Source organism: Citrus clementina, unplaced genomic scaffold (genome assembly GCF_000493195.1).
Source record: "Citrus clementina cultivar Clemenules unplaced genomic scaffold, Citrus_clementina_v1.0 scaffold_5, whole genome shotgun sequence".
NCBI lineage: Eukaryota > Viridiplantae > Streptophyta > Magnoliopsida > Sapindales > Rutaceae > Citrus > Citrus x clementina.
Genome location: NW_006262201.1, coordinates 38,026,640 through 38,041,490, shown reverse-complemented (window position 1 = coordinate 38,041,490; position 14,851 = coordinate 38,026,640). Strand labels below are relative to the sequence as shown.

Here is a 14,851-nt window from a genome sequence, read left to right as displayed (position 1 = left end):
ATATATATATATATATATATATATATCTATAGTTACCACAATTCTATTCACACCTCCTTTTGTTAAAAAAAAAAAAAAGTTTCAATTCTAAAGGTGCTCGTGACAGAGCTTGGGAATAGTTTTGATATATCTCCAATTTGTTAGTGCAATGATGAGTCATGAGTATATCATTTTTTTTTTCTCCCTATTCACTCATTAAATTCAATTATTTGTCTTTTGTAAATTGATGTATGCGCCTCTCATAGACTTATAATTGTAACGCATGTGATTGAGAATTGAGATTCGGGATAGAATCAGCTCCGTCGCTCTCATTAGTTTTATTTTGAAAAAATATATATATAGAATTGCGATCCAAATATGTGGAACCAATAGCTCTGTTCATTGCCAATTGGCAAATTGCTTTGCTGCTTAATGGAGTGGGAATCGATCTACGATCCCGCAAGTCATTAGCATGGTCATGGGTGGGTCCACGGCCCATGTTCTCGAGTTTTTTTTGTTGATGAGCCATGTTCTCGAGTTAAATCTGAATTGTGTCGGTGCGCGATTTGTGCCCACAGACACACACAGAGGAGTATATATTATCACCGTCAATCATCATCAGCATCATCCCATGGTGTAATTAAGGAAGGTGAATCTGCGTCTTTCAAGTTTCCGATCCGAACAGACGCGTTAAGAAATAAGAATGGAGTAATAACATTGTAGTCCCTGCTTTTTACGTTTCTACAGTATAGAACAAACTTTGTCCATTTGTATGAAACAGGTCCTCAACCTTTTTTTCTTTTTTTCTTTTTTTTTGGTTATCTTTCTCTTTTTTGTTTAGATAAAAATGAAAATTTGTTTATGAAAAGAATCTATCTATATCCTAATTGAAATTAGGGAAAAGTATATTATTACATCATCATTAGGCAAGATTCATGCAATGAATAAGTAAGTGATTTGTAATAAGATCGTTACAAATTGGTTCAGTTATGGGGAGCAGCTGCCCAACCAAATCACGCATTTTCAGTTAAATCAATGCAGAGAAATACGGCATTGCGATTCAGCAGTAACTCTTTTGAAGTCTTTATCGCCCGTAAAACATTAGCTGGCAAATGAGGGATATGTGATAAGTACTTGTAAAAAAAAAGAAAAAAAAGAAATCGCGCGCTCCCTCCTATATTTCGTTGAAAAAGCCTACCAGTTCTTCAGCAGCTATAGTGTTGACATACTGTCAGATTCAGAGGCAACAAATCGAAGCGAATAATATCAGAGGTAACACGTTGATAGTTTCTGCGCTCGTTTCGTCATTTTGAAGCGTGGGAAAGTCATTGTTTTCTTTGAGGCATTCATCAAACACTTGTGTTTTCATTGCCCTGCTGCAACAAATGGATCCACTTCTCTTTAGCTTTTCGTTTGACCCATGCCATTTTATTTTCTTTTGTTTAGATCTATAAGATTTTGGTTTTGTTACTTTCCATTGCGTGCTTGCACGAATTAGATAGAAAGACATCATCATCATGATTCAATACCATCATTGCCCACATAAAATAAAAAGCGAAAATTGATTTTTTTTCCCTCTCTTTTTATAGACTCCTGGGGAGTCACTGAAAAATAACCTTTTTTTCTTTTCATTGTGTGTGTGTGTGTGTGGCGTGATTGCAGGGTATCCGTGTTGATGAGTGGTTGACATATTGTTGTTGCTTACTCCGTTGTGTGTGTAATTGGGGTTGTTTGTTTGTAAACTCTATGGCTATGGGCAAGTACTCCCGAGTTGATGGACGGAAGTCGTCAGGTTATTGTTCAACGGTTACTGTAGTAGTGTTTGTTGGTCTTTGTCTGGTTGGCGTTTGGATGTTAATGTCATCAACTGTTGTACCCGTTCGGGATCCTGAGTTGTCCTCTGGGGAGGCTATAAGCGAAGTGAAACAGAGAGTATCTGAGATTGTTTCTTGGCCTTTCGAAGAAAATAAAGGTGACAAACGAGAGGATTCAACAAATGGGGATGGGGATGATGTGCCTGTTGAAAAGTCGGATAATAGAGCGGAGGATAATCAGGAAGAGAAGAATGTGTCTGAGGGTGATGGTGAGACGAGTGAATCTAAGAATATGGTTAATCAAAACCAGGAAGAGAATTCAGTGAAGGAGAGTTCCGATGAGAAGACTGAGTATGAAGAGGAATCTAAGGCAGAGTCTGAAAATGACAAAGGTAGAAAAAGGGAAGCCGGGGAATCTATGGGTGAAGGCGGAGATTCAAAGTCAGAAGCTGGAGACACAGAAGATGGCGAAACAAATAAAACTGAGCAGACTGAATCAGAGGAGAGCTTGGATGAGAATAAATCTGAGTCGGGTGAGGCTAGTCAGACTGAAAAGGAGAAGGATTCTCAAGATCAAGATAATGACACTGAGAGTCATGGAAAGGATCAGGTTTCAACTGTGATTTTCCCTTCTGGTGACCAGTCAGAAATTTTGAATGGAACTAATGCTCAGAATGGGGCTTGGTCAACTCAAGCTAGTGAATCACAGAATGAGAAAGAATCACAACAATCTTCTATAACTACGGACCAGCATGGTCATCTCTGGAAAGTCTGTAATGCCACTGCTGGGCCAGACTACATCCCTTGCCTGGACAATTGGCAAGCAATTAGAAAGCTTTCCAGTACAAAGCATTATGAACATCGAGAGAGGCATTGCCCTGAAGAAGCTCCTACCTGTATTGTTCCTTTACCGGAAGGATACAAACGCTCAATTAAGTGGCCCAAAAGCAGGGATAGGGTATGATCTTATATTCTGGATTAACTAATATATACTTGACTGCTTGTGGTTCACTTGGGCTAAAATTTGTTCTCATGGTGTGTGGTGCAGATTTGGTATCATAATGTTCCCCACACAAAGCTTGCAGAGGTTAAGGGTCACCAGAATTGGGTTAAAGTTACTGGTGAATACCTTACGTTTCCCGGGGGCGGAACTCAATTTAAGAATGGTGCTCTTCACTACATTGACTTCATTCAGAAGGTGAGCCTTTTTCATTTATCATTTTACGTCTGTTGTTAGCTTCTATTGATATGTGGCTTATTCTTTTCTTTGTATGAACTATGGGTGGTCCACTTCATCTCATAAGCTATTTCCTGGGTTTTACCAAGACAAAATAAGAAAATTTGTACTGTTTTTCTTTTTTGTGTCTATATAAATTCTGTTTGTGCATATCAGACTAGGGGAGTATTGCTATAATGCTATATACCGTGAAGAACACATGGTGCGTCACATTCTGACTTGTTTGAATGCTTCTTTGTATAAATATTTACTTGTATATACTTTGTGGTATTTGTAGAGACATATTCTGCACTGAAATTTTGCAGTGCTTTTAATGTAGACTACTGTCTTTGTTCCTGTCTCTCTTTCTGTGAAACTGAAATGTTGATAGAATTTTTTAAACCATATTACAAAAATTTATAACTTGTTAATTAATGTGGTTTCATTATCTTGAAAAAATTTTCAAGCGTGCTTGCCTTTTTTTTTGCTCCTTCCGAAATAATTGTTGATATTTCCCTTTTGTTTTGCCAATTTTCCGATTATCTGGAGCCCACATAATTGTTTTGGGTTTCCAGAGTTTAAATCAGTCATTAGTTGATATATTTTTTTTTTGATGGCTGAAATTTGATTCTTTTTCAACTGTTACTATCTGAAATATATTGTTGTAATTGTAATGCAGTCTCGTCCTGATATTGCATGGGGGAATAGAAGCCGTGTAATATTGGATGTTGGTTGTGGGGTTGCCAGCTTTGGAGGTTATCTTTTTGAGAAGGATGTCATTGCAATGTCCTTTGCTCCCAAGGATGAGCATGAAGCCCAAGTGCAATTTGCACTTGAGCGGGGAATTCCTGCCATATTATCTGTTATGGGCACCAAGAGACTACCATTTCCCAGTTCAGTTTTTGATCTTGTTCATTGTGCCCGTTGTAGGGTTCCTTGGCATGTTGAAGGTGACATCTCTGATTTCTATCTATTCCTTTTCTTCTTTTTTTTTCCATCTAAGATTATTTTATTAACATTCTGATGCACATTGTAGGAGGCAAGCTTCTCTTGGAGCTCAATCGCGTCTTGCGACCTGGTGGTTACTTTGTCTGGTCTGCAACTCCAGTTTACCAAAAGCTTCCAGAAGATGTTGGCATTTGGAAAGGTATTGGATACTTAGTGAAGTTTCCTCCCAAGAGATGTGATGGTATTGATTTTAACATCCTTGTTCTTTTACTCCATGTGATGATTGATGTCAGCAATGACTGAGCTGACAAAGCTAATGTGCTGGGATCTGAAGGCAATTAAGAGGGACAAGTTCAATGCTGTTGGTGCGGCAATCTTTAGAAAGCCAACTTCCAATGGGTGTTACAATAAAAGACCTCAAAATGAGCCTCCATTATGTGCAGACTCAGATGATGCTAATGCTGCCTGGTACTTGTCCTAATAAGTATTAGTTTCTGTCTTTGCCCTTGGCACAAAACTTGAACATGATAGTGAAATCTGTTAGAGATTTCTTCAAAATTTAAAGCAATAACGACAATCAATTTTAAACAAAGATCTGAGTCCTAATATTCGTCTAATGCTATTCTTTTTTCTATTATTTTGGTTAGTTTCATTTCAGTACATGTCTGTGAAATAATATGATTTCACTGTTTTGATATCACTTCATTATGTTTTATGCATTTTTCTTGATATTACATATCAAATACATCTGTTGAATCAACACATGTTTTTTAGTGTGTAAAGATATTGGCCAATTGTACATTGATTTGAGACATTGAATTTCCTTCTAGCCTCGGTTTATCATCTCTTGAATGTTTGACCTTGAGAGTACAAGCGGGAGGAACAGAGAAGGGGGTAAAAACTAATGAAATAAGATGACCTTCCAATGTTCTTTCAAAAAGTGATATTTCTGATTGCTATTATGTTTCTGTGGATGCATGATTTCAGGAATGTACCACTTCAGGCATGCATGCATAAAGTACCAGTAGATAAATCAAAGCGTGGGTCTCGTTGGCCTTTGCAGTGGCCTCTAAGGTTAGAGAAACCTCCTTATTGGCTGAATTCAGAGGCTGGTGTTTATGGGAAAGCTGCTCCGGAGGATTTCACTGCTGACTACCAGCATTGGAAAAATGTTGTCTCCAAATCGTATCTGAATGGAATGGGAATTAACTGGTCTTTTGTGAGGAATGTCATGGACATGAGGGCTGTATATGGAGGGTGAGTTATTGTACAGTTTCTTTTCCCTTTTTAATAAATGTATGTAATCCAATGGAGAAAATGGCCCTTGGTAGTCATGAAGAGCTATCACAACTTAGCCAAGCCTTAGACCTAACTATTTATTGGGGAAGATGAGAAACATCCTCGCTGCTACTGAATGCTATGGCTTGATCATTTTGCAACAGGAGTGGAATTTTATTTATGCTTTAGTGATATGCTGATATTCCTGCTTAGCATTCGTTGCCATACTCACTGCTTGTGTTCTAACATTATCCTTCTGCTGTAGTGAGAAGCATCTAGTCCTCTATTTTTTCCCTAGTTTGAATTATATATTTTTGCCTTTTGTGCTCCCAGGTTTGCTGCAGCTTTGAAAGACTTGAAGGTCTGGGTCATGAATGTAGTCCCAATTGAGTCTCCCGACACACTACCAATCATCTACGAACGTGGTTTGTTTGGTTTATATCATGATTGGTGTGAATCATTCAATACGTACCCCAGAACTTATGATCTTCTTCATGCTGATCATCTTTTCTCCACTATTAAAAAGAGGTTCTTCAATTTTTTACTTTAAAATACTGCAGTTTTCATATTTATGATCTCAACTCAAATGGTAAACCATTCCTCTTAACTTGATGAGGTTTGCTGCCACAGGTGTAGCTTAAAGGCAGTTGTTGCAGAAGTTGATAGGATACTGAGACCAGACGGAAACCTGATTTTAAGGGACGATGCCGAAACAATTGTTGAGGTTGAGGACTTAGTTAAATCTCTACACTGGGATGTCAGAATGATTTATACCAATGACAACCAAGGAATGCTTTGTGTTCACAAGACTTATTGGCGTCCTAAGGAAACAGAAACCATTTTATCAGCCATGATGTAAGCATGAAGCTTCAGTTTGTGTTTTTGACTCTCTGAGGCCATTTCACAAGTTGATATTTGCTTATTAGGTATTAATCTGCACCCTGGTATTTTAATATGCAATAGTAGCTGTAGTTGTTCATTAGAAATTGTAAGAATATACAGTTGATAATTCTTTAGCACCATTAAGGTTTCTATATCATATATTATTCACCCTTCTAAAATGGAAGGGAGATCCGATTGTATTGGTTCTTTATAATGAATATCAATGAAAATCATATCCATTTGTTATGAACTTTCATCCTCCTGGAAACTGAATACACATTAACAATAGCTCCAAATGTTTCTAGTTTAATCTAAGGTTAAATATTATTAGCAAAGGACACTTTTTCAGTTTCATGTATCGATGTTTAACTTCCAGTAGTTTATACTATTAGCAGCCACCCACATGGTAAATATTTAATAGAACACACCAACTATAATAATTAGGGCGTGTGTGAAGTTTAACAGTCGCATCATTAGAGAGGAAGATTTGCTCGATATATATATATTTCAGAGAATGCCAGTGAAACCTTTTTTGACCCAGCAAAACGTGATTTTAACAGTTTAACCGGAGTAAGCCGCAGTGGCTGTTTATCGAACACTTGAACTATTTTGGTTTGAAATGAACCTTAAAAGAATAACAGTTAACATATCCTTATCTATTACTTCGACCATGATAAGAATTAAATACTGAATTTTGATCACATAACTTGTACTTTCCATCCAAGCCCTTGTTTGATCACATAACTTATACTTGCCTTTCAGGCCCTCGTAATATTTATATGAAGAGAGCAAACGAATGTACTGAGAAGTGACCCTACCGCTTAAAAGGAAGGAGGCGCAATGTCCACCTGCTCTTGTTTGAAATAAACCAGCTTCACAAACTTAAGATTATCTTTCACCAGACATTCTTTCGACTTACACAACTCTTTAATCATTTTCGGTAACCAAAAGGTGTCCTAACTTTTGTGTGGTTAGCACTTCCCGATTGGAAAGGTCATTCATAAACTCAATTTGCCAATTCATAAACTCAAGAGATTTTGGATAAATTTCAAGGGTTATCAGAAACATTGCTTAAAATTCTCGAGGTCAAAGAATTTTTCTGGAACATTTTAGAGGAGGGTCAGTGTCTCACGCTTTTTAACTTTGCTTTTTTATTTATTCATTCTTTTAAAGATTACAATACAAATATACTGATATCTATAATTAAAACTTTGCTAAGACATCCTGGATTAATTATGTTAAAGCATAACATATTTTGATTTGCAATGGGTGGAATAAAAATCCACCAAGACTTGATAGATCACCATTTTGCAAAAATAAACCGAATTTACTTTTAAATATTAAAAAAAACTATTAATATATAAGAGAACTTGAATATCTTCCAAACAAAAAAAAAAAAAGTGGTTTATCACACAACTAAGAAGTGATTACTTAATTAAATCTTGTTGATGTAAAGAAACTAGGTGCTATACTCACTAGCATTTCATAAAATATTTTATATTTCACTGACAGTAGTGATAACAAACATCTTCTATTGCAATTTTCTTTTTCAAAATTTGTTGGCAAAGTAGCATACAGAAGCGTCAAGATGCTTCTTTTCCATTTCTTTTAAAATTTCTTTGTCTGGCTTCTGAGATATCTGATGCTAATGAAAAGAGCACTCTCCTCATGTTTGCATGATTGAAAATTAAGGAATTATAATTAATAATTTTTTTATGGTTTAGGTGGGGCTTTCAACCACAAACTTAGAAGAGCTTACTCACTAATTCTTTATTGGTTAACACATGCTTCAGTCTTTATTAGTTCATTGACATTAATAAGAACCTCAGTTCGTGTGCCTTGGCATTAATTTAATGTTAACTTCAACAATTTTTTAATAAATACAACGTAAATATAATTCAGATTTCTGACCGAAAAGATTTCTCATCAGAAGAATAAGATTAAAAAACAATTAAATTATAAAACCCCAACTAAAACTAATGAGTGGACCAACGAGATTATTAAAAAATATAACCCTCAAATTCCTCACACAGTGAGATTTACACTAACTAATTCCATTAGACAAATGAGGGCAACAGCATGAGCTGCTCAAGCAAATTTTTGGAATTATAAAGTACTCCATTGTCTGCCATTGACACAGCTTTCCTCAAACAAACAAGTTGGCACTCCCCATACATTACTCAACATGTCTGCTGCAAAAACAAAATAAAATAAAACTCTCTAAAGCTGATGCTAATATCATATCTCTCAAAGTTAAAGGAAACTCTGGCCTCTGAACTCATCTCATGTGCAGACGATATTCCATCATCAGAATGTCAGCTTCTTTGAGGCACAAGAGCTTTCTCTTTCCTCTTGTTCTCGTTATAGCTTTCATTGTTCTCTCTTCATCATCATCAGCAGAAGCATCAAGATTGTGGCCTAAGGCTTCTTCTTTTCAGCAAATGCTTCCCAAAAAGCTTCCTTCTCCTTCCTCAGCGCCTTCCAAAGGCACAAATGTGGTGTCTACATCATCTTCTACGGCGGTAAAAGCTGATACAATTCTCTCTTCATCAGATGGAAAGGTATAGTTGCTGCTGCAAGAAATCTCCCAACATCGTTCTTCTAACTGTAGATTTATCAACAATAAGCAAGCTTGAGACTTCTGCAATGCAGAGTTTTTGTAAATTAGTACTTCTCCGCATTTTGAGATTGTGACAGAATGATGCACACTTGTAGATGTTGTTCAGCTTAATATATTGGTCTGCGCGCGGATATACGGTTGTAAATTAAGAAGATTATGAGTAGATATGATCATCACCGATCGACCTGGAATCAATTAGAGGCCACATCAATCGATAAGTGCTGAATTGTTTTATATATTAAAAATCCCCTCGCGAAGCGTAAATAGCTGATGGTAATTAATTAGTTGGTTAATAACATTCTCAGCCACAGAGGAGAAACTTATAGTACATTCTTCACGTAATATCTCTTCTAATTTGTAATTTCCCTTTAAATAATTAACCGAAACTCAACAATCACTCCTTATCTTTTCTTGTTAAGATTTTCTTGTGCTAGCTAGAATTGAAGATACTACTTCCAAGCTAGAAATTGGCTAGTTTGTGTGCATTTATTGCCGGTAAGTAACCGAGAGTGTCTTGCTCCATTGCAGTCATCAAGTTTAAACTTTTTTGTGCAGCGCACTTATCGTTTTGTAGACTTGACATCTCTGTGAATGATTGGGTTAATTAGAAGCTGCAGAATCCAAAAACGAAAGCACTTGTGCAGTTGCTGTTGCTATCCGCAAAAGCATTTCTCAGGAAATTGTGGGTGCCTTGTCTTTGTTATAAATGTGCTGAAACAGGTTGCCGTTGCTTACAAATTCATAAACTAATAAATGCACTTCTGTTTGTTAACAACAATTCAATAGCTGGACCACATTAATTTCTATAATTGATTTGTGAGAGTGGAACTACTTCATTGATGAATTGCTCAATTTGGCTTCGATCAACCATTTTAGACTTCTTTTAATTACTCAGCCGTACTGTTATCTGTTAAAAGTCTGTTATATACAGCGTCATAGCCTCCACGGCCAATCATTAATTCTACATTTGGTATAGTTGCCTGGTTGCATTTCCAAAACAATGCAAGAACGTATATTAAATTAATTCATACTTCAGTTACGCCTCTTCAAATTCATCTTGATATTTCAAATCAACATTTTCATCAAGAGGATACTTTCTTTCTCTAATTGTATTATATATATAGGGAAAAAAAAAATCTTGACATATTTACCTGTTTACAAATCATCATTGAACATGACAATTTTTCAACAAAACAATGCTAAAGATATAGCTTGTTTTGTTGTTCAAAGAGACGACACTACTTTACTTATACATGCATGCACTCACCATGTGAATATGTGATTATTATTTCAGTTCGTCCCAACAATATATAATATTATCGACTCCGATCTTTACTAATTGACTTGGAAAAGTGTAATAATACTGCCACAAACAGTTGTAGCTTGGGAAGATAGTTTGTCCACTGTAAATTACTCAGTCCCATTCAAGCTTGATCCTACAAAAAATATAGTAACGATACATGTACAAATAAAAACGTTGAAAAATATGCTAAAATATTAAAAAAATATTTATTTTAATTAACTTATAATCTATGTACGTGTTTTTATTCTATTGGTTTATCTCCCCATTTTTGTACATATATCATTTTTCATATATTGTTGTTAATATGCCACGAAAATATCTCAAAGGAGGAAAAGTGAATGAAAAGAAAAGAAAGTATGATGGTTCAGGTTACGTAAAGGTTTTAATTTAACAAGACATTCTGTCATAAGAGTTGACCGTGAAATAACTGTCGAGTGTTGCTCATTTAAATCTCTTTAAAATTTTGTGCTAATATTTTATAGTCCTTGGAACTTCACCTTTTGTTAAAATCTAAATCATGAACTCTCTTTGTATAAAATTGTTAAAAAAAAAAGTTTATAAATTTTAAATTTAGCTTATCAATCAATTATGTAACTTTACGTATATATATTGAGTCATGTTTAGGTGCAAAAAGTTGTGCATTTTTCTATAGCATTACAATACCATAAATTCATTTACAATCTTATAAACTATCTTTACAATGCTGTAAAAAGATGTGTGCATCAAGTATTTTTATATACATCCCATACATAATGTTTCAAACTTGATACAATTGGGCATCGCAACTGAAAAATCACTTTATTTTTTCATTTTTGTGTTCATTTTCCTGAGAAAGTGTACTGACGAAAATCAATCTAACAAACTGAATTTCCCTGCCTTTTCATCTGATTTGACTTTTCATCCGGACCAAAAAAAAAAAAAGTAAAAAATCTTATTTGACTTGGCATCTAGAGAGCGAAAGGATAGCAATTATTTTCACAACGTATAGAGAAGGCAACCAGGGTCCAGATTTCAGACGAATTAGATTCCGAATTTACCAATATCAGAATGATGTTGGATTCCAAACTGGAAAAAGTCGTGCACGTACAATTCGTCTACATTGTTTTCCCCCTCAACGTATATAAGACATTGACGACTTGGCTTGACAACAACGGTTCGGACCTATGCATTTCTTGTTGAACAAATCAGCTTCACTTTCCCCTCTGGTTATCTTCGCAAAGTACCAGAAAGGCTCCTTATGGTGCTTGATTGGGCAATAACTAAGAATGGCACATGTGAAAATGAAGCAAACAATTCCTCGAGCTCCGTGAAAATGCCTTTTGTTATTATAAAGATGAGAATGACGTGACAAATTCTGGGTATCTTCGCAAGTGCAAAGACGGTTATGAAGGGAATGCATACATACCTCTCTGATGGTTGTAAAGGTACGTGATTGAATCTCACTTCTCAACAAACCAATTAAGAAATTATAAAATAAGAGAAATAAATTAATTACTCGAAGTTCAGATATCTCTGTGTGTGTAAGTATAGTGTTTGATCTATTACAAATGCTTGCATTGGTATATATTTCATTAATTTTTTCCTATTTTATACTAAGCTTTTAATCTTTGATTTGTAGATATTGATGAGTGCGAGCGAAAGCTTCATTACCGTAACACATCATCACTGTGTTAACGCAGAGTTACAAATGCAATTGCCGCAAGGGCTACCATGGGGACGGAGGAAAAGATGGACAAGGTTGTAACCCCAAACTATTTCCAGTGATTAAGGACGTCGTTCTTGGTAATATAGACATATTTACTGCATGGGGTTCTTTACATTTAAAATTTTTTTTTTTTTTAATTTTGTAGCTACAAGGGAACTCCTTTTTTTGGCATCTACATTCACGTATCACGTTTGGTAAATGACGAGGATCAGGATTGGATAGTCTACGGTGTGAAAAATTTATTAAACAAGGGTTAGTAAATGTCAATTTGAGCTTACTAACCGTTTAACTGTGCAAAGGGTTAGGTCGAGAAAGGAAAAGTCAAACTGAAACTTCATTTTTTATTAATTACCCTCTCACATTGTAGAAGTGTCATGTCCGATGTCAAGGAAGCTCATGTTTGCAAGATTACCAGCAAAGCAGAGGATCACAGCAGCAGCAGCATACAATTACGAGTAGATGACATGGCATGCCAGCTGGAGCCTGGTGGTTATGTAATTAGTTGTGCATATGTTAATTAGCTAAAGCTGTTATAGTTAGTTAACAGAATAAGTGAATTAGTTGCAGCTAATTACATCGTTTAGTGCTGAGTTTCAGCTTAGTATAAATAGCAACAACTTTGTACATACGAATAAGTTTTTGATTAATGAAATTTAGTTCTAAGAAAATATTCAGATCTGGTTATTCATTTTCTCAGCTGCCAAACATTATTCTCGTTCTTCTTCTTGGTATCAGAGCCAGTAACAATGGCTTCAGTCCATCTAGCTTCTTCTTCTTCTCAAGCGCCAATTAATCAAACAGTTAATTCAACACATGTGACATTCACTTTCAATACACCTATTAAGCTAGATCAATCCAATTATTTGATTTGGAAATCTCAAGTTCTTGCCTCAATTCGTGGCAACAGACTTGAGAAATTCATTGATAATTCAACCATTCCACCTCCCTCACACATTGCTCAACGAATTGAAGATGAACTGAGATCTGTTGAAAATCCAGAATTCGCAACTTGGAGATCACAATATCAGGTGCTTCTTGGCTGGTTACTTTCTTCAATGAGTGAAGGTATCATCAGTTTAGTCTTCAATCTAGAGACTTCTCGAGAGGTATGGAAAGCTATAGAGGTTCAATTCGGATCTCAGTCTAAATCTAGGCTTCTGCACTTACGATATATGATGAACTCAACTAGAAAGGATGATCTGAAAATTACTGATTATTTCATTAAGATGAAAAGTATTGCTGATAATATGGCTGCTGCTGGTAGTGCATTAAGTGATGATGATCTGATCTTGCATGTGCTCTCTGGTTTAGGTCCAGACTATAACTCTGTTGCTACCTATATTACTGGACAAGTAGGAGTAGGAAAAATGAATGTAAATGAAGCCTATGCTATGCTCCTAACTCAAGAAGCTAGGATTGAACAACAAACTCATATGCTAGCTAATACTGATGTGAAACAAAACTTTGAGGCTAATCTTACTTACAATAGAGGTTACAAAAAGGGAAATATGTCTGGAGGAAGAGGTTTTGGTGGCTTTGGTTATAATCCTGGCTATGGTAACGGTGGAAACAATAACAGTAATGGTTACAAGGGAGGTTATAATGGAGGCTCTGGATTTAATGCAAATAGTGGAAGTGCTTATGGCACTAATTATCAGTTCAAGGCTTATCAAGGAGATAATCAAAGAGGTGGAGGAGGAGGCAACTGGAATCCAAATGCTGGAAATGGTGGATTTAACAATAACAGATCTTCTGGAAACACTAAGCCTCAATGGAATGTCTCTAAGCCAACCTGTCAGATTTGTCTCAGAACAGGCCATACTGCCAATATTTGCTGGAAGCTTGAAGAATTTATTGCATCTGGATCTTACAGACCACCACCAAATAGAAATCCAAAGTCTGCATATTTGGCTAATATGGAGGGACCTGCTGATGCTAACTGGTATTTGGATAGTGGTGCAACACACCATCTGACAAATGATATCAACAACATGCATGTCTCTGAAGTGTTTACAGGTATATCTAAACTTCTTGTTGGCAATGGTGCTGGATTGAGTATAACACATGTTGGTAGTGCTGCATTGAAATCACATAACTCCCATAATACCTCCTTAACTCTTAAGCTAAATGATATCCTTTTAGTGCCACAAATTACAAAAAACCTTATTAGCATCTCTAAACTCACTAATGATAATGATGTTGTGATTGAGTTTACTAATAATCTCTGCTTTGTGAAGGACAAGGTGAGGAATTTGATCATACTGCAGGGCAAAGCTGAAAATGGTTTATACAAATTGCTATTAGTTTCATCTAATAAGCCAGTTCCCTCTGTGCATCAAGTCTCTCCTGCATCTAGTCAAAGCTTTGTTGCTGAGTCAATAATACCAACCAATCCTCTTTCAATGTTTTCAGTTGTCAATTCTACTCTTTCAAATAATGCTTCTTGTCTGCATACTGCAGCAACTCCTTGTAAAAATTCTGAGTGTTTGCTAAGTACCTCTGTATTGCATCAAAGATTGGGACATCCATCTTCTAAGATTTTGAGCCATGTAATCAAAGCATGTTCATCTTTCAAACTGGAAAATAAAACTAAAACCTTTGATTTTTGTGATGCTTGTCAAATAGGAAAAATGCACAAACTTCATTTTCCAGCTATTGTTATCAAAACAAAGTCTCCCCTAGATATGTTGCATACTGATTTATGGGGACCAGCCCCTGTGGTTTCATCACAAGGCTATAGATATTATGTGAGCTTTGTTGATGACTTCACAAGATTTACTTGGATTTTTCCTTTGAAAACTAAAAGTGAAACACTGTCAGTCTTCAAAGTTTTCAAAAACCAAATAGAGAAACAACTTGACAGACCTATCAAATGTCTTCAATCAGACTGGGGGGGAGAATTTCGATCATTTGTTAATTTTCTTCAAACAGAGGGCATCCAATTCAGACATTCATGTCCATACACTCACAACCAAAATGGCATTGTAGAGAGAAAGCATAGGCATATCACTGAACTTGGTCTCACTCTTCTTACACAAGTCAATCTACCTATTAAATTCTGGTGGGATTCCTTTCATACAGCCACATATCTTATCAACAGATTACC

The 14,851-nt window shown here is 35.9% G+C and overlaps 1 protein-coding gene and 1 non-coding gene across 2 annotated transcripts; both read left to right on the top strand.

The window, feature by feature from the left end:
• The first annotated feature begins 865 nt into the window (after positions 1-865).
• Positions 866-6,386, top strand: LOC18042294 (probable methyltransferase PMT25). The gene is made up of 9 exons (XM_006434255.2): positions 866-1,251; positions 1,642-2,751; positions 2,842-2,991; positions 3,689-3,959; positions 4,046-4,156; positions 4,251-4,425; positions 4,945-5,214; positions 5,569-5,763; positions 5,866-6,386. Exons 2-9 carry the CDS (start codon positions 1,726-1,728, stop codon positions 6,092-6,094), a joined length of 2,427 nt encoding a protein of 808 aa, XP_006434318.1. The 5' UTR covers positions 866-1,251; positions 1,642-1,725; the 3' UTR covers positions 6,095-6,386.
• Positions 6,387-13,010: 6,624 nt separating this feature from the next.
• On the top strand, positions 13,011-13,147 carry LOC112098715. Its single transcript, XR_002905824.1, has one exon. It is a non-coding gene; the product is annotated as a small nucleolar RNA Z247 (small nucleolar RNA).
• Positions 13,148-14,851: the final 1,704 nt, after the last annotated feature.

Bases quoted from the DNA above. Each gene is read 5' to 3' on its own strand.
- LOC18042294 (XM_006434255.2), top strand. From the start codon at position 1,726: ATGGCTATGGGCAAGTACTCCCGAGTTGATGGACGGAAGTCGTCAGGT. The intron at 2,992-3,688 runs GTGAGCCTTTTT...ATTGTAATGCAG, and splicing joins ACATTGACTTCATTCAGAAG to TCTCGTCCTGATATTGCATG. The intron at 5,764-5,865 runs GTTCTTCAATTT...TTGCTGCCACAG, and splicing joins TTCTCCACTATTAAAAAGAG to GTGTAGCTTAAAGGCAGTTG.